The sequence below is a fragment of the Scyliorhinus canicula genome, chromosome 15, assembly GCF_902713615.1.
Source record: "Scyliorhinus canicula chromosome 15, sScyCan1.1, whole genome shotgun sequence".
NCBI classification, from domain to species: domain Eukaryota; kingdom Metazoa; phylum Chordata; class Chondrichthyes; order Carcharhiniformes; family Scyliorhinidae; genus Scyliorhinus; species Scyliorhinus canicula.
The window spans coordinates 11,451,358-11,469,920 of record NC_052160.1 but is presented as its reverse complement, the minus strand read 5'-3'; the positions used below and the strand labels follow the sequence as shown (position 1 = coordinate 11,469,920).

The following is an 18,563-nucleotide window of genomic DNA, read 5'->3' as shown; positions in this document are numbered from 1 at the left end:
CATTGAAGTGTTAATGTAAGTCTACTTGTGACAATAAAGATTATTATTATTACATAAGGGAAATAACTTTCTTGGCTATAGAGATAGAGCAGGGATATGGGACTGGCTGGATTGTTCTACAGAGCACTAGCATGGACTTGATGGGCCAAATGGCCTCCTTCTGTTCTGTATCGACTCTGTGACTCTAATTCATGTTATTATATAACAGCTGAATCCCACACTATTTTTCAGGCCTTCAGGAAATCATCAGCTTTACACTTCACATTTGATTCTGATGAGATGCGCAAGGAGAATTGTGACAGCAGGAAATATTTCATTATAATTTCACATTCGAGGAACAAATTTGCCAGATTCAGCCTGGTCAGGAAAAATTGCTTGAACAAAGATTGCTTCTCAATTCCGTTAGGCATGATTCCGAACAGAGTTTGTAGTGATTGTGTCATATTATTTCACTGTTAGGGCAGCAAAAGTATCCAAGGGCAGTTTTTATTTCCATGGCAAAAGTGGTAACAATCAAGGGGAACTATTGCAATTGCAACCAAAAATACTTATATTTTAAAAAATGATTAAATGATGGGTTTGGCAATCAATGATTTATTTGGCTCACCATGTACCTGAAAAAGTATCAACATCTGGAAGAGTCTCACATTTGCATGTTTTCTTGTTAAACATAGCTAAAATATGACGCAGTACACACATGGATTATCCATAATGTATTTGCCCTTCAGGCATCTATATACAACATTCAAACTGTATGACAGAATGGATGTAATGGACTGAGATGAGAATCATTTCATGTACTTCAAGGGTTTAATGGATGCATTAGCGGAAATGACCTGGTTTATCTTTGAGTCTTATGTCTTGGTTTTGTCTCACACATATCATTTCATACAGTATAATAAAGGCAAAGACTTAATTAATATCAAAAGTTGCATTTAACTGCATATCTATTTGCCTTCCACTCTGATTCTGCCTGTTTACATCTATTTACCATCAGTTAATTTTATCACCCTCAAATTGTTTCTGTCTTTTGTCTGGATGGATAAGGATGTGGCTACAGTTAGGAAGTGTTGGAAAAAATAGTAGGAGTAGAAGAATAAGAATAACAGATAGGTTTGCAGCCGTAAATAAACAGAAGTGGAGAATCTCAAACATAAATAAAATTTGTAGGAAGAAAAGGGCAGGTTAAAAAGGACTGAATTGTTAAGATTTGTTAATAGTTAACTTTGCAGTGAGAATAAAGCAAATAGGCTGATGATTATACTTTTGACGGTTAAGGTCGGGGATATAGAAGGATATAGAGAGCTGGCTACTTGGAACAGATTAGCGATCCTTGTTTTATAAATAACAGGGACCTTCTTGAAGTTAAGCGCAGGAGAGTTTATCTGCCTCTAAATTGGAACAATAAGACTAAGTAATCATATGAACAGACATAGGTATCTATATAGCTAGGTATGTACGAGTAGTACTGTAATGTAGTACAGTTGAAGCACTTGTCAAGAGGAAGAAGAAGGCTTATGTTAGGATGAGACATGAAGGCTCAGTTAGGGCACTTGAGAGTTACAAGTTAGCCAGGAAGGACCTAAAGGGAGAGTTAAAAAGAGCGAGGAGAGGACACGAAAAGTCGTTGGCGGATAGGATCAAGGAAAACCCTAAGGCTTTCTATAGGTATATCAGGAACAAAAGAATGACTCGAGTAAGATTAGGGCCAATCAAGGATAGTAGTGGAAAGTTGTGTGTGGAATCAGAGGAGATAGGGGAAGCATTAAATGGATATTTTTCGTCGGTGTTTACACTGGAGAAAGACAATGTTGTCGAGGAGAACACTCAGGTTCAGTCGACCAGGCTAGATGGAATTGAGGTTCAAAAGGAGGAGGTGTTAGCAATTTTAGAAAATGTCAAAATAGACAAGTCCCCTGGGCCAGATGGGATTTATCCTAGGATTCTCTGGGAAGCCAGGGAGGAGATTGCTGAGCCTTTGTCCTTGATCTTTATGTCGTCTTTGTCGACAGCAATAGTGCCGGAAGACTGGAGGATAGCAAATGTTGTCCCCTTGTTCAAGAAGGGGAGTAGAGACAACCCTGGTAATTATAGACCTGTGAGCCTTACTTCGGTTGTGGGTAAAATGTTGGAAAAGGTTATAAGAGATAGGGTTTATAATCATCTTGAAAAGAACAAGTTGATTAGCGATACTCAACACGGTTTTGTGAAGGGTAGGTCATGTCTCACAAACCTTATTGAGTTTTTTGAGAAGGTGACCAAACAGGTGGATCAGGGTCAAGCTGTTGATGTGGTGTATATGGATTTCAGTAAGGCGTTTGATAAGGTTCCCCACGGTAGGCTATTGCAGAAAATAAGGAAGTATGGAATTGAAGGTGATTTAGCGGTTTGGATCAGTAATTGGCTAGCTGAAAGAAGACAGAGGGTGGTGGTTGATGGCAAATGTTCATCCTGGAGTTCAGTTACTAGTGGTGTACCGCAAGGATCTGTTTTGGGGCCACTGCTGTTTGTAATTTTTATAAATGACCTGGAAGAGGGTGTAGAAGGATGGGTTAGTAAATTTGCAGATGACACGAAGGTCGGTGGAGTTGTGGATAGTGCTGAAGGATGTTATAGGATACAGAGGGACATAGATAAGCTGCAGAGCTGGGCTGAGAGGTGGCAGATGGAGTTTAATGCGGAAAAGTGTGAGGTGGTTCACTTTGGAAGGAGTAACAGGAATGCAGAGTACTGGGCTAATGGCAAGATTCTTGGTAGTGTAGATGAACAGAGAGATCTCGGCATCCAGGTACATAAATCCCTGAAAGTTGCCACCCAGGTTAATAGGGCTGTTAAGAAGGCATATGGTGTGCTAGCCTTTATAAGCAGGGGGATTGAGTTTCGGAACCACAAGGTCATGCTGCAGCTGTACATAACTCTGGTGCGGCCACACCTGGAGTACTGCGTGCAGTTCTGGTCACCACATTATAGGAAGGATGTGGAAGCTTTGGAAAGGGTTCAGAGGAGATTTACTAGGATGTTGCCTGGTATGGAGGGAAGGTCTTACGAGGAAAGGCTCAGGGAATTGAGGTTGTTTTCGTTAGAGAGGAGAAGGCTGAGAGGTGACTTAATAGAGACATATAAGATAGTCAGAGGGTTAGATAGGGTGGACAGTGAGAGTCTTTTTCCTCGGATGGTGATGACCAACACGAGGGGACATAGCTTTAAATTGAGGGGTGAGAGATATAGGACAGATGTCAGAGGCAGTTTCTTTACTCAGAGAGTAGTAGGGGTGTGGAACGCCCTGCCTGCAATAGTAGTAGACTCGCCAACTTTAAGGGTATTTAAGTGGTCACTGGATAGACATATGGATGAAAATGGAATAGTGTAGGTCAGATAGGCTTCAGATGGTTTCACAGGTCGGCGCAACATCGAGGGCCGAAGGGCCCGTACTGCGCTGTAGTGTTCTATGTTCTATGTTCTAATTACAGGAAATAAGATAAAATGCAAAACAAGTTAGGCATTGTAAACAAAAAAAAATAGAACATCTAAAACATAAGTAAGAACAAACCTAAATTAAGTGCCTTTACTTGATTGGTAGAAACATTCAAAATGATCTGGACTGAGGGCATATGCAGGAGAAAGTAAATATGTTGTGAAAACCAAGCATAGACGTTGGGAGAGCATGTAACATGCAGGGAAATAAGAAGGAAATATAGCTTTAGATTGTTTGAAGGTCAAGAAAATTTGAATTCCAAATTCAAACTACCATGAGGAGGCTTGGACCCTCAAACACTGGATTATCATTCCAGGTCTCAGAGTGAATTGTCAATTTCATAAACAAATTTCATAAACATTTGAAGTGGTTGATAGAGCAGCTTACTATCAAAATGTTCAGGAAGGTGCAATGAAAGTTCACAAGGATGATACTAGAACTGAGCATACATTTATCAGGAAGGGTTGACTCTTTTTTCTCAAGGAAATAGAAGTCTGAGGACTGACTTGTTAGAGGTTGTTAATATTACGAAAGGATTTGATAGGCTGGGCATGTAGAGAGTGTTTCTACTTGCAGGCAAGACCAGAACTGGGGGGCATACATTTAAGATAGTCACTAAAAATTCAATAGGCAATTCAGGAGAAATTTTAAAAGCAGAAAGTTGTTAAAATGTGGAACTTGTTACCGTAAGTTGTTTTTGTGGCGACTAGCATAGATGCATTTGTGGGGAAACACAGGGCGGTATGGTGGCACTGCTGCTTGACAGCACCAGAGACATGGGTGCAGTTCTGGCCTTGGGTGACTATCTGTGTGGTGTTTGCACGTTCTCCCGTGTCTGCGTGGGTTTCCTCTGGGTGCTTCAGTTTCCTCCCACAGTCGAAAGATATGCATGTTAAGTGGATTGGCCATGCTAAATTGCCCCTTAGTGTCCAAACATTAGGAGGGGTTACAGTGGTAGGGCAGGGGAGTGAGCCTAGGTTAAGTTACTCTTTTGGAGGATCTGTGCAGACTCGATGGGCTGAATGGCCTCCTTCTGCATGGCAGGGATTCTATGATTCTATAAGGGGAATGGAATTTAAGGATATAATGATGGGGTTGGATGAAGAAGGGTAGGGGACATTGATCAAAGAATAAGCACCAGCATGTACCTTTTCGGCCAGATGGCTTGTTTCTGCCCTGTAAACATGTAGTTGCATGCCTTCTATAAGTCACAAAATACACAAGACTGAAAACCATTACCAAAATGTGATTTGAACTCATTCACTGAATTATTTATCTAGGCCTCTGGAAAAGACCCATTGATGTATATATAAAAAACAGATTTGCCGCACATTTATTAGTGTTACTTATTTTGTACCACTGGAAATATGTTAGAAAAACTACTTGTTGCATTATGTCTTGTATCCCTTACAGGAAATCGCACCATACCTGGTGTTTCATATAAACAAAAAGTATCCAGAACACAAAAGTATGTGGACCGTTGGAAGTAAATTATCCTAATGTGTCCAAATTTAGGAGGAGCAGCAATCAGTATCAATGAGGAGAGAACTTTAATAAAAAATTTCATAAAGTAAGTATGAATGAATTGAAGATTTATTGAACTGAATAAAATTGAACAATTGCTGAGAAATAGTTCAATGGAGGAATGATGAATTACTAAGGAGATCCCCCCCCCCCCACCCCCGCAAGGGCCCCCTGCCCCACACACCACCACCATCCCACACAAAGCTTATTAATTCTGCATTTTAGACCCAGATATTTACTCCTGGGTTGGATGTGCAGAGACAGGAGAATTCCAAGCTTCCCAAACCTATCTGGGAAGAATAGAGGAGGATGGCAGGTGTGAAGGCAAACTGGGCACAAGGCCTAAATCAAGGCTCTCGCACTGTATCCAAAGTTGAAAAATTATGATTAAAACATGAAACATCCCACCACCCCTCACCTTGCACACAACACCCCATGTCCAACCATGCTACCACATGCCCACACCCACCACTGTAATGCTCATTAACCTCCATGCCAACTTGTGCCCCCTCCCAACTCCCCCATACCTGCCCCACGACCCACATTCATGGTTTTTTATAGCCCCTATGCCAACTTAGTGTCAATTCATTCCAACCCTTGCCACCTACTTTGATCCTTTTGAATTATACCTACCATGTCAGCTCACCTAGTATCCATCATGCTCAGACTTCAGCACCCATGCAGTGATTATATAAAATAATGTTCAATTAAATAAAGTTCTAAGTGTCTTCTGCAGACTTCTCCATATTGAAAATAAACAGTCACATTCATAAACGCCCATTCACATTTACATTCCTTCAACTAAATAAAGCCTTATAGCAACAAGCATTGAATTCAAGTTCACAATCCCTTATAACACCAAACATTGGAATTCATAGTCACACATCAAGGAGTCTATAATAACTTGCCATTGTCAATTAAACTGTGAAATGGTAGGCATCCCACTGTGATAATAGATAGTTGTGAAATCAGTCATGTAGCACTAATCCAGTAATGTAAATCCTCAGATTTTTCTCAACAGAGTGAAATAGCAAGCAATCTTTTATTCAATATTTCAGATATTTCTTTCAAAGATTTAAGAGCAGGACTTTTAAGTGCCTTGACAGCCCTTTTCACAGGTGCAGCTTTGGCAGGTCTAGTTGACAGGTCCCTGTGGCAGTTGTTTGTGAGAGTTTTGATAGCTCTGTTGACCATTTTCGTGAGCTTGACGGTAATGGGTTTATGCATTTTTAAAACACATTTATGCCTAATTATAACAATTTCAAAAGGCACCTATCCTATCCTAAAGGGTATCTGATCTCTACCAAAGGGCACCTGACCTCCACCAAAGGGCACCTGACCTCAACCAAAGATTTCTCAGGATCTGATCCAAAGATCTAATTGAAACAAATGAAGACCATACCTGTACAAAGGGGTGCGTTGGCTATCCAAATAAATCCACAAAGTTCAGACCTTCTCTATTCTGCACACTTTGGGGTTCACACTTTTAGCCTGTTAAAATTTCACTTCAGTGGTGGCAGCTGAAGATTAAATGGTCATATGTACAACACGCATACCTCCCTTAATTCTATCCACGAGTAAATGAGAAATGCTGTATTTGGGACAGCCTCTCCACCATAGTGAAAATTTGGGCCTTGGAGTTTCAACTTTTCTAACTATTCATCATACATTTGATACTGAGAATAAACTTGCTCAGAATATAAAAGCAGACAGTAAAAGTTTTTACAAATATATAAAGCAAAAAAGAGTGGCTAAGGTAAATATTGGTCCTTTAGAGGATGAGAAAGGAGTTTTAATAATGGGAGATGAGGAAATGGCTGAGGAACTGAACAGGTTTTTTGGGTCGGTCTTCACAGTGGAAGACACAAATAACATGCCAGTGACTGATAGAAATGAGGTTATGACAGGTGATGACCTTGAGAGGATTGTTATCACTAAGGAAGTAGTGATGGGCAAGCTAATGAGGCTAAAGGTAGACAAGTCTCCTGGCCCTGATGGAATGCATCCCAGAGTGCTAAAAGAGATGGCTAGGGAAATTGCAGATGCACTAGTGATGATTTATCAAAATTCACTAGACTCTGGGGTGGTCCCGGTGGATTGGAAATTAGCAAACGTGACGCCACTGTTTAAAAAAGGTGGTAGGCAGAGAGCAGGAAATTATAGGCCAGTGAGCTTAACTTCGGTAGTAGGGAAGATGCTGGAATCTATCATCAAGGAAGAAATAGCGGGGCATCTGGATAGAAATTGTCCCATTGGGCAGATGCAGCATGGGTTCATAAAGGGCAGGTCGTGCCTAACTAATTTAGTGGAATTTTTTGAGGACATTCCAGTGCAGTGGATAACGGGGAGCAAATGGATGTGGTATATCTGGATTTCCAGAAAGCTTTTGACAAGGTGCCACACAAAAGGCTGCTGCATAAGATAAAGGTGCATTAAGGGTAAAGTAGTAGCATGGATAGAGGATTGGTTAATTAATAGAAAGCAAAGGGTGGGGATTAATGGGTGCTTCTCTGTTTGGCGATCAGTAGATAGTGGTGTCCCTCAGGGATCCGTGTTGGGCCCACAATTGTTCACAATCTACATAGATGATTTGGAGTTGGGGACCAAGGGCAATGTGTCCCAGTTTGCAGATGACACTAAGATGAGTGGTAAAGCGAAAAGTGCAGAGGATATTGGAAGTCTGCAGAGGGATTTAGATAGGTTAAGTGAATGGGCTAGGGTCTGGCAAATGGAATACAATGTTGACAAATGTGAGGTTATCCATTTTGGTAGGAATAACAGCAAATGGGATTATTATTTAAACAATAAAATATTAAAGCATGCTGCTGTGCAGAGAGACCTGGGTGTACTCGTGCATGAGTCACAAAAAGTTGGTTTACAGGTGCAACAGGTGATTAAGAAGGCAAATGGAATTTTGTCCTTCATTGCTAGAGGGATGGAGTTTAAGACTAGGGAGGTTATGCTGCAATTGTATAAAGTGTTGAGTGAAGCAGTTGAGGCTCCTTCATTAAATGTTTTTAAGGTAAAGATAGATCGTTTTTTGAAGAAAAAATGGATTAAGGGTTATGGTGTTCGGGCCGGAAAGTGGAGCTGAGTCCACAAAAGATCAGCCATGATCTCATTGAATGGCGGAGCAGGCTCGAGGGGCCTGATGGCCTACACCTGCTCCTAGTTCTTATGTTCTTATGCTCAGATGATTCTTATTGCGCTTTCTTGCAGCTTGACCAATGCACATGCCAAAGCTGTACAAAGAACTTCAAGTGAATCTGACCATAGAGGAGTTGCCCGAACATAATTTCTGTTGACCTTCAATGTTCTGGTTATGTAGCCCAAGGTTTTATTTGTTTTAATTACTTCTCCACATTGTCTCAGCATTGAAAATGACAAGTTCACTCAATCGATTGTAAGGCCTCCTGGTACAAGTTCGAATCCCCTTGATTATATACCTATGTTTCTAATTTCCTATCTTAAAATGCATAGCTTTTAACATCTGTCCATTCATTTCATAACAGAGCGTAATCTCTCTTCAAAATATTAACTGCATTTTCCGTACCGATTGCTCTCTCTATTTTAGTATCTGTTGTTAGGTGAACAAGCTTACAATTGACTTTAATTCCTGATTGCTGTTCATTTTTACAGATAAGAAACAATAGGAATTAAAGCACAAACCCCGGAGTACTCCACTCAGCACCTCCATTTCTGGGTCGAATTTCTGCCTCACTTAAAGTATTAATATGTTTTCTCCTTGCTTTCTATTTTGCAGAACCTCTCCAGTACGCAAAGAATCTTTCACCATTATCGACAATGCTTAACATATTTCCTTCCTAAACTTCAGCAAGCCAGTTTATGTGACACCTGATCCAGAGATTTGTTAGCTTTTAGTTCACTTGACCGACTAAATAGCTTATGCAATAATCATTGTAATATAATAAATGAATTTGAATTGTTTCTAAATACATTTATCGCATCATTTGCACACTCCATTGTTCTCATCCTTTGGAATTAATTTGCACTCCAACCATTTTTTACTGCTGTGAAGCTGATTTTGACTCCAGAATTTGTTTTCATAGTTTCCTAATCTCCTTGTATCTTTTTCAGGCAGATGTTGTAGAGATAGCTCTTTATTATTATTTTTGTTCTTTTGTCTTGTGTACTTAAATTCAGTTTTACATGTGAAATTGGTACCAAAAGTCTAATATTCAGCCTACAAACACCAGACACAAAACTTTTAAGGACGTGGACTATAACATAACATGGGGAAATGCAAACTTAAAGTAGCTTTTAAATGAAGAAAAATGGGAAATGTTCATATTCAGAGGGACCTGCGTGGTCTAGTATACAAATGACCCAGGTTAACATACAACAGCAGGTAATTAGGAAGACAAATTGTATCTTAGCCAACAGTAAAGAAGTCTTACTACAATTATATAGGATCTTGGTGAGATCATATCTGGAGTACCTTGTATAATGTTGGTGTCCTGACCTAAAGAAATATATATTTGCCTCAGAGTAAGTGCAACAAATGGTCACTAAATTGATTCCTGGGCTGAGAAGATTGACCTAGAAGGATTAATTAAGTAAACAAGGCCTATATTCCCTAAACTTTAGAAGAATGAGAGATCTAATTGAAACAAATGAAGTTCTTCGGAGTCCAAAACCGAGCTTTAGAGTGAGGGGTCAGCCAGTTAGGACTGAGATGAGAAGCAATTTCTTCACTTAAAGGTTTGTGAATCTTTGGAATTCTCTATCTCAGAGAGCTCAACTTGCTCAATCATGGTGTACATTAAAGACTATTGATAGATTTTTGGATACTAAGGGAATTAGGGGAATGGGGGTCGTGCAGGAAGGTGAAGCTGAGGTAGAGTAGTCATGGTATTATCGAATAGCAGTGCAGGTTTGAATGATAGAGTGGACTACCCCAACTCCCAATTCTTATGCCCTTACCAGAGTGTTAAGAAGAACTAATCAATTGAATCCGGTCATTTATTTTTATCCAATCCAATGTTATAGTTCCCAGTTAGGCATTATCTTTATTATTTGGCATCAAAAGACATTCTAATATATAGCACAATCTCAATTCTGATAATTCCAGAAAATAAATGTAAAATAATTCATCCGTTGCACCTCTGTTGTGTAGGCAAGAGCATTAACGGGTATGAAATCCTGGTGAGTAAATGGAAATAAGATGCAGATCAACCATGATCTAATTGAATAGTGGGAATAGGAGCAAGGTGCTGGCTGGCTTATTACTGCTGCTATGTGATTCATCATTCTGCATTAATGTCATAGCAACAGTCTCTCAGTCCTTTTTTTCACATATTCTTCCAAATGTGATTAACATTATCTTGAATTTACCAAAGTGATACTGTGTATGTTACAAAATTTGAGATAACAAGAGTGAATAAAAGGTGATTACTTAATCTCAGGGTCAGAAAATATCCATAACAAACATTGAAACTTTGTTCATATGAACAGATGTTTGGTGGGAAATGTAATTGAGGGTACAGACTGGCATGGTGGCACAGTGGTTAGCACTGCAGCCTCACAGTGGCAGGGACCTGGGTTCGATTCCAACCTCGGGTAACTATCTGTGTGGAGTTTGCACATTCTCCCCGTCTCTGCATGGGTTTTCTGTGGGTGCTCCGGTATCCTCCCACAGTCCAAAAAAGAAGTGCACATTAGGTGGATTGGCCAAAGTGCCCTTTAGGGTGGGGTTGTAGGAATAGGGTGGGGGATTGGGCCTAAGTAGTGTGGATGTTCAAAGAGTCGGTGCAGACTCAATGGGCTGGATTCTCCGATTTCCAGGCTATGCCCAGGCTATGTCCAGAGGATACGTGGCGTTTTACATCAAAATGATCGGCGGCGCCCAACACCGATCCTCCGACCGGTGAGGAGCGAGCAGCCATGCCACATAAAACGCCCGGCCTCCACGACACAAACAGCCGGAGAATTGCCGGGTCTGTAGCCGCCGCATGCTTTAGTCACGCCGTACAACATGGCGCTGGCCGTGCATGGGCCCAAACTGCCAGATAGTGCCCCCCTCACCAACCCCCTCACCATCCCCCACCAGTGCCCCCAGCCCTCACCGAGGGGCCCTCTCCCCCCCCCCCCCACCCCGGCCAGCAGCACACCTCCTGCCCGACTGTGGCGGTGTTGGATACAATCCGCAGCCACCACGCCGGATTCCCGACCACTGGGACCACACGTGGTCGGGACCTCGGCCCATTGGGGGCGGAGCACTGGGGGAGGGCCTTCAGGTGACGTCCTGAGGCCCTCCCAATGGTGTGCGGTGCGCTCCTCGATGACGACGTTTTGGAGGGGGTGGAGCATCTGAAAAGAGGCACTGCCCCATTCCATCGTAAAAAAGGGATTCTCCGTTCAATTGCCGATTATGAAATCAGCATCGGGGAAGGGAGAATCCCATCCAATGGGTCAAATGGCCTCCTTCTGCACTGTAAGGATTCTATGATTCTACATTTAATGAACCATGTATTCTGAGGCAGACTGAATCTGAGACCAACTAGGTTGATCGAAATTGTATTTTCTGGTTATATTTCGTGTTCTATGGTTTATAATAGAACTTCTACTTTGAGATTAATTTTATTGCTCACTCCCAGTTATGTCTAATACCCATGCCAAATGTTTTGTAATGAAATATTGCTGGTATAATTCCACAGAACTGAATAATTCACCAAGAACTTATGAGTGATGGGAGTAAAAGTTTAACAAAGCTAAACTGAAATTAAACTCTGCAAACCACAAACTGACAAAAGTCTAAATGATTTTTTTGTTACCAGAGTTTTTCTTAAGGAACTAAAGGTGCTGGGAAATTAAATGTCTCGTGTAAATTCTTCTTTGATTTGGGAGTTTAGCCAACTGTGCCTTTATCTGGAACCATTAAGACAAATGGTAATTCAAATTTATCCAAATGAGATTACTTTGCTCTCAACAGTCCACTTAAAACAAAACAGCGCTGCTGCTAATCTTTAGTTTTTGCCTCGTATATTTTATTTGAACCGCTGTCTTAAAATAACGTTTGGTAACCTTAGTGGTTTAAAGTTGATTGGGTTGCAAATTCGGGGCTGACTCACTTGAGTGTATGAATGAATTCAGTGAAATGTAACTCCACTGCGCCCTCTCACACTGTGGGCCACAGCAAAACTCACGACACCCTTTCTGGCTCGTTGGTTTTGAAGTGGCACAACAATAAATAGTTGGTACTTGCAAGTATCAGAACTCATGACGAAGCCAGTGCTGCCCACTATTTAAATCAATTGCAACCAGATTATAAGAATGAGCGCCGTTGAGATGGTATTGCTGATTGCATATTGCTACCTGCGTTTTGGCTGAGTTTTAAATATATTATTCCCCCGCATGCGTACATATAAAATGCCAGTCACGGCAGGAACGAAATGGATCCCAGATAAAATAGAAAATTGAACACAAATCTCTCGTTTAAGCTGGAGGAGGCGAATGTGGCTCTATGGCTTTGTACCTCTGACACAGAGTTTGCAATTACCTTACCCGTCCTCGTCTGGAAATCAATATTCATTCATTTCTCTCCCTGGAAGGAACTTTTCAATTGGCAAGGAAAGGAACATTGCTCCTGTAAAAAAGAATCTCAGCAGAAACAGTTTTCCTGCACTTACTTTATCTGCCAGGATCATGGAAGAGCCGCCGTGAATTCCCAAGATAGGAATAAATGTCTGGGAGGAAATAAAATCCAAAATCTGAGCGATAGCCTCCTGGTCCGTGTCATCTCCAAACACCACACCGTGGATCTTGGTGCCTGACATCAGGTCACACACGTGGGTAATGATACTCTTCGGGTCGGTGTGGTTCACCGCCACGGTCACCACGTTGACATCAATGGGAAAATCGGGGGCATCTTCCTTGATCCACACATCCCTAAAGCCCGTGCTGTCGGGGCTCCTGCCCAAAATGATGGCGATGTTCAGGGTCGGGTAGCCCTGCTGCGCTCCGATTAGATCCAAGTGGAAGATGAGGAAATCGAGTAGCAGAACCGCAAGAAAGCCGAGGCGTCCCATTTTCGGAAGCTCCGTCCCCTGCAAAGGTGAAGATTACCAACATCTGCAGATTGCACCAAAACACACACAGTTTCTTTCTTCCCCTCTCCCTTCTTTGAGATTTTAAAAACATCTACAAGGCATCAACATGGAAAAGTTCACCTAGTCACCAAATAAGGACAAAGGAAACCGCAGTCTCCGCATATTCCGAGAGGCTTTTTTTTCTCTACTCGTCATGAAGACCCAAAAAAGGCATCTGACCTAATTTACATACTACTGAGTATTCAGGACAGGTTTATAAGAATATCTTTCCCTTACGTCGGGTCACAAATAATTTGGGGCTCGTGTTGCTAAATCGTGTGTGTGGGGGGTGGGGGTATCGTTTGCTCCCTGCTCACACAAAACAGCGGATCCTCTCACGATTGCTTTCACGGGGCGTTTTGATGCATTTCACTGTGCGGGTGAAATTTACTAACTTGTCTCTTTTCATCTGAAATTCAATGCAAGATATAGAAGGGAATATAGAAACTGTTCCTGTTTGAACGAAGCACCATACTGTCCTGCAGCAATTTAACAAAAGGACGTTTTACTTATGGTGCCGGGAAGTGGGGTGGTGAAGCTGAGTGAGGTAGAGGGGACTGTGGGCGCTGACTACCAGCTTGGTGCTAGTAATGGAATATCAACTTAATGGACGGCATATGAGGAGCTATTTTAGTAACAGTTTAAAGTCACGAAATACAGCTTTCTGCCGAGTGGGCGTCCAGGTTTTAATGATAAACGGTTGAATCATTTAAGGTTGTGCTCTATTCCATGTTGATTTAAAACAAAAATGCTGCTATGAATCAAATGATTAATCTCATTGAAACACTTTAATTCCCAATCTTAACGCACGTAGAAGGCATTTTTACACAAATAGTAATAACGTAAATGTTTTGGTAATGAGCATATATGTACGCTATTTAAGTAGCAAAAGTGATTCGAAGGTTTCTCGACAGACACGCAGGAAAGAGGATAGACATTAAAACTGATGAGTTAAGTGAACCGATAAGCGACATGAAATAAATCGGAATGAAGTTCATTCGAAAGCCAAATTCTTTCACATGAAATGCATTAATATGGGTTGAAATGAGAGAGCAGCAGCGTCCTCTGCAGTTGCAATTGTTAGAGGCAGGTTTAAGCATGATGCAGGAGACGTATAGATGTGACATACCTTCAATATCACGAAATGTATTCCGTTGCTGGCATGTTGGAGGGGTTTGCATATCTTGGCTCTCAACACCAAGGGTTATTTTGTGGGTCCCTGTATTTCCATAGAACGCCACTTTAAACTTCAGCTTATCTCCTTTGCATTCAGCAGCGGCTCTTGTATCAGGAACTAGCGAAGTATGAAAGTATGCAAAGTTGGTCTACAGTGGGCATAAAATGCAGTAAGCCCGATTAAAAAATAAAACAAACTTACTGAATTTTTTTGGACTTTTACTTTAGTCTGGCCAACCCAATAATGCAAATTGCCAATTGTTCGGGTTGAGATCAATTATTTGCATTTAGTAATGCATACGTTCAGAGGAATGAGCAAAGGCGATTTGCACACAGAACAAATGGACCTCAGTTTCAACATAGCGTCACTTTACCCAGTACATGGTATACTGTGCAAGCACAAACCTGCAGTGTAGAAGATGAAATCATATGAACGTATCTAATATTTCGGAGTAATTGTAATAAAGAGCAAAGCATAACTGCACAAAAGACGGGTGATCATACACGAGAAAAACCAGCAAAGATACTTACAGCATCATTCTTCCACATAGCTGCAGCGCGTCTGCTCAATAATGAGGTTGCAAGATAACCCATTTGTACTGAAGCCCACCGGAACAACGCCAACGAATATTTCTGTAATCGACTCGCCTGTTAACGGATCCATGTAACATTCTCCTAAAATGTGCCGCAAAACCATTCGCTTTCATTGTAGAAATGTGAGCATACAAAGGACTCCCATTAGAATCGACGATTAGAGCTATTTTGGAGAATGGACTTCGAAATTGCAGTAAAACCAGCCACCACACAAGCTGAACTCTTGTATTTTACACAGGCGCTTCTGCCTAAACCCTTCAGTCTGTCTCGTTGAGACTGCAATACTCAGAGGTTCCTTGGCTCTCTGTTTGAGGTATCAGTCAACAACACATCCTTATGGAGACTATGTGAATTACAGCGGCCACGAGTGTGATTGTGTTATATGTAAGGGTATATGTCTTCAGAGTCCCATTTACTAAAAAGGGAATAATAAAAATGACTTTCTTGACGTAATATCTTTTCTACGTAACAACCTTGCTTCAGTTCTTGGGGTTTCTCAACTTCAAAGACAAAGGGCAGCTTAGCCCGGTGTTATCAGTTGGCGAAAATCCAGGAGATAGAAATCGGTCCGCCGTTGTTGAGATAAACATGCAAATTGCAGGTCTCTCTTCCACTGCGATACTCCTGACAACCACAGACATTGCAAACCAACTATTAAGTGTTCATCATTTGCTAAAACTGGCGGACTGGACCAAATCAGGTTCCGGCTTCTTTTTCGCCTTCACCGCAATAGAAAATTGGTTAGAGAAATAAAGTGGACTTTACTGAATGGGACCGAGGATGGGACAATGAGGTTTCAACAAAAAACAAGATGAAAGCTCGGGAGGACAATTTTGTATTTTGGAGGTCCAGAAACTCATATGAAAACTCGGGTCGTGAAAAGAATGCCAAGGTGGACGTTTAGCGGTGCCCACAGGATCTGCCAAAATCGTGCGGCAAATCCAGAAACCGACATTAAAATCATTCGTATGATATCCTGAAAATCGGCGTTCTCGCCTTTAACCGGCGGGTGCTGCTTGACGGGTATACACCACTTAAGATCAACCAACCAGTAATCGCAACGGCTGGGCTTCATTTTATTGTATTTCTCTTTTTTTTCTCCGAATGAACACAAGGCAAGAGAGATCCCTGGATGGCTCAATTTAGATGGCAGTTTGTCACCAATGTCAGTTTGGAAAGGGGATCCTGGAGCATTTAAAACACGTCGGCTTCCTTTTCATGACACATTACAACGCTGCTCACGTAGCTCGGAATTTCTCTTGAAAACAAATATGCTAGTTCTTTTTTTGGCTGCGGCTGACGGGTTCTCATTGTGGTACCGCTTATCTCATTCATTCAATCCCCTGGCTACCGTGGGCGTCTCGTGCAGCCGTTTCATTTCTCTCTATATCTACGTTATATAAAAAAAACAGCATGATTAATATGGCCGTGACTGTCAGTGCTCGGTTAATGTACTATTTCCAGAAAAGGTACGGAATTATTCGCGCAACACAAGTGATTTTGTGTCCCCGTTGTCAGTGGCTTTTACCCACTGCGTAAATATATTCCTGCCATCAAGAAATGCAGTCTTTTCTTTGAAAAAATATTTCAACCAATCGTGACATCTTTCGAAATCCAATTACAGCAACAGTCCATGGTTGACAGGAAGCGAGTTGGGACTGCGGTTATATATTCTAAGTAACAAAAATGAATTCTACTCCCACAAGCAGCTCAGCAGCATGCTGCATTACTGTGCATGCACAGCACTGCTGTGGGCGATGACTGCCGAAAGACGCAGTCTCCTTTCTTCAGCGTGAAGGTGTCGGTTCCTGTACAGGGATAAGAGTGTTGGATATTGCCGGCTTAAATAGGGCGCATTGCACCTTACCTCCAGTCGTCCGATTCATTACACGCAGATTTATTTATTTGAATTCGACCAGTGCTTTAATGCATTCGAGCGCGAAAAGTTAGAGCGAGGTTATGGCAGGAATACAAAAGAGCAGCAATGTAAAACCGAGGCATAGCAGCTAAATCTTTGGGTTCCGTTTTCCCATCTCTGAATTGTCAGTGGTTCCTGGGGACTGTTAATTTTGAAGTGGCAGTGTCCGAGGATAGCTCACTATACAACCTAAAATAACAATGTGAGAGCTGGCAATGGGCTGGGGGATGAATGCACGACTGTAAATCACCATCTTCACTTGTTCTATAGGCTATAATCCCAATTCATATTGTGGTTGTTTGAGAGACAGCTTTGGAAATTACTTGTGTTACAGAAAATGGGTACAGGTTAAATGATCATCGGGCAAGGTGTAATATTGGAATCTGTAGAGTTATTCAGGGGTGGCGGACCGCAGCTAGATAAGAGTTGTCCATTGAATTAAGCAAACTCCTTTTCAAAGGGACTGCATGAGAGTGCTGTATTAATCCAGTCCCGCATTCATACAAGTTTTGAACATGCTTACCATCCCAAGGTGCTTTGTTTTTGTTTCAGATTCCAGTATCCGCAGTAATTTGCTTTGATAAACACAATAGCCAATTTGCCACAGCAGGGTCCCATATAATCAACCTTGTGCTGCTGACCAGATATTTGCTTGAGACCTTAATTGAGGGATACATATCAGCCAAGACACTCCCTATTTTTTGAAATCATGGCGTGAGATATTTTACATGCACCCAAGCAGCTGGTAGTGCAGCGCTCCCTCAGTACTGCATTGGATTATCAGGCTCCATTTCATTGCTCAAGCCTCTGCGTGGAGTTTTAACCCATAACCTCAGGAGACTGAACATTGCCTAAGCCTGACAAATGGCGGGCTGAAGGAAGGGGGCGTGTATAAAAAGCCAGAGTGAGATAACTGAAGGTTGGTGGAACTTGCAGAGTAGGGGCCAGGTGAGGCCGTGGGGAATTTGAAGACACGATTTTGAAGTTCTTAGGAATTGATCAGAAAAGATTCAGGATAATGGGCGAGCCTGCCTTAGGTGTCAATGGGTAGCTGCGCCTTGCCAATTTTGAATTTATGGGAAACAGCAATCGGGAGGCCAGTTAGGAATACATAGAATTAGCAGGCATTTTGATGACAAAATAGGAATAGGAACGTCAGCGGTAAGGGCAGAGGCAACCGTTGCGTTGGCGTGGATAAGCTCTTAGTGATGTGTTTGGGGTGCCAGGCTCAATTCGAGGTCCAAGACACATTCTCGTACACCATCAGGTTCCAGCTGAGCCAATGGCCGCGACAGACATGGAGTGGAGTTTATCCATTTGGAATATCTGATCAAGTAAATGGTAATGTATTACATGGCATGCAACATCCAAATATTGTGGGACACTGTGCAATGTGTTTTCAATTCGGCTTAATGTGTTCACTGAAGACATTTGTGTCTCGCATAAAGCCGTGCCACTGAAAAATGGAGTGGTTTTCTTCAGTTCGCAGTGCGGCTTGGGTGGATCCTCCTCTCGGTACATTGTCACTGAAGCGAATTAGCAGTTAAATCCGCAGTTCATCCACGGACATTGGTGGGCTTTAAATAAAGATTTTGGAGCAACTTTAATTGAAGATATCAAACTGCAAAGAATGATGGCCCCAGAGATGCAATGCCGGGGCGCAGTGAAGAGCATCATTAGATTCGGAAGTATTCAGACATTAGGAATATCGCGGTAGGTTCCATGTGAGTCACCCTATGTTGGAAACGCCACCAAGTCAATTTCGCTA

At 41.8% G+C, this 18,563-nt stretch overlaps 1 protein-coding gene across 1 annotated transcript in view; it reads right to left on the bottom strand.

The window, feature by feature from the left end:
- grin2aa (glutamate receptor, ionotropic, N-methyl D-aspartate 2A, a) overlaps nucleotides 1–17,056 on the bottom strand; it is a 411,403-nt gene extending 394,347 nt beyond the window's left edge. Inside the window, 3 exon segments of the mRNA XM_038820557.1 lie at nucleotides 12,649–13,065; nucleotides 14,237–14,432; nucleotides 14,815–17,056. Coding sequence (XP_038676485.1) covers nucleotides 12,649–13,047 — 399 coding nt within the window. The 5' untranslated portion in view covers nucleotides 13,048–13,065; nucleotides 14,237–14,432; nucleotides 14,815–17,056.
- Nucleotides 17,057–18,563: the final 1,507 nt, after the last annotated feature.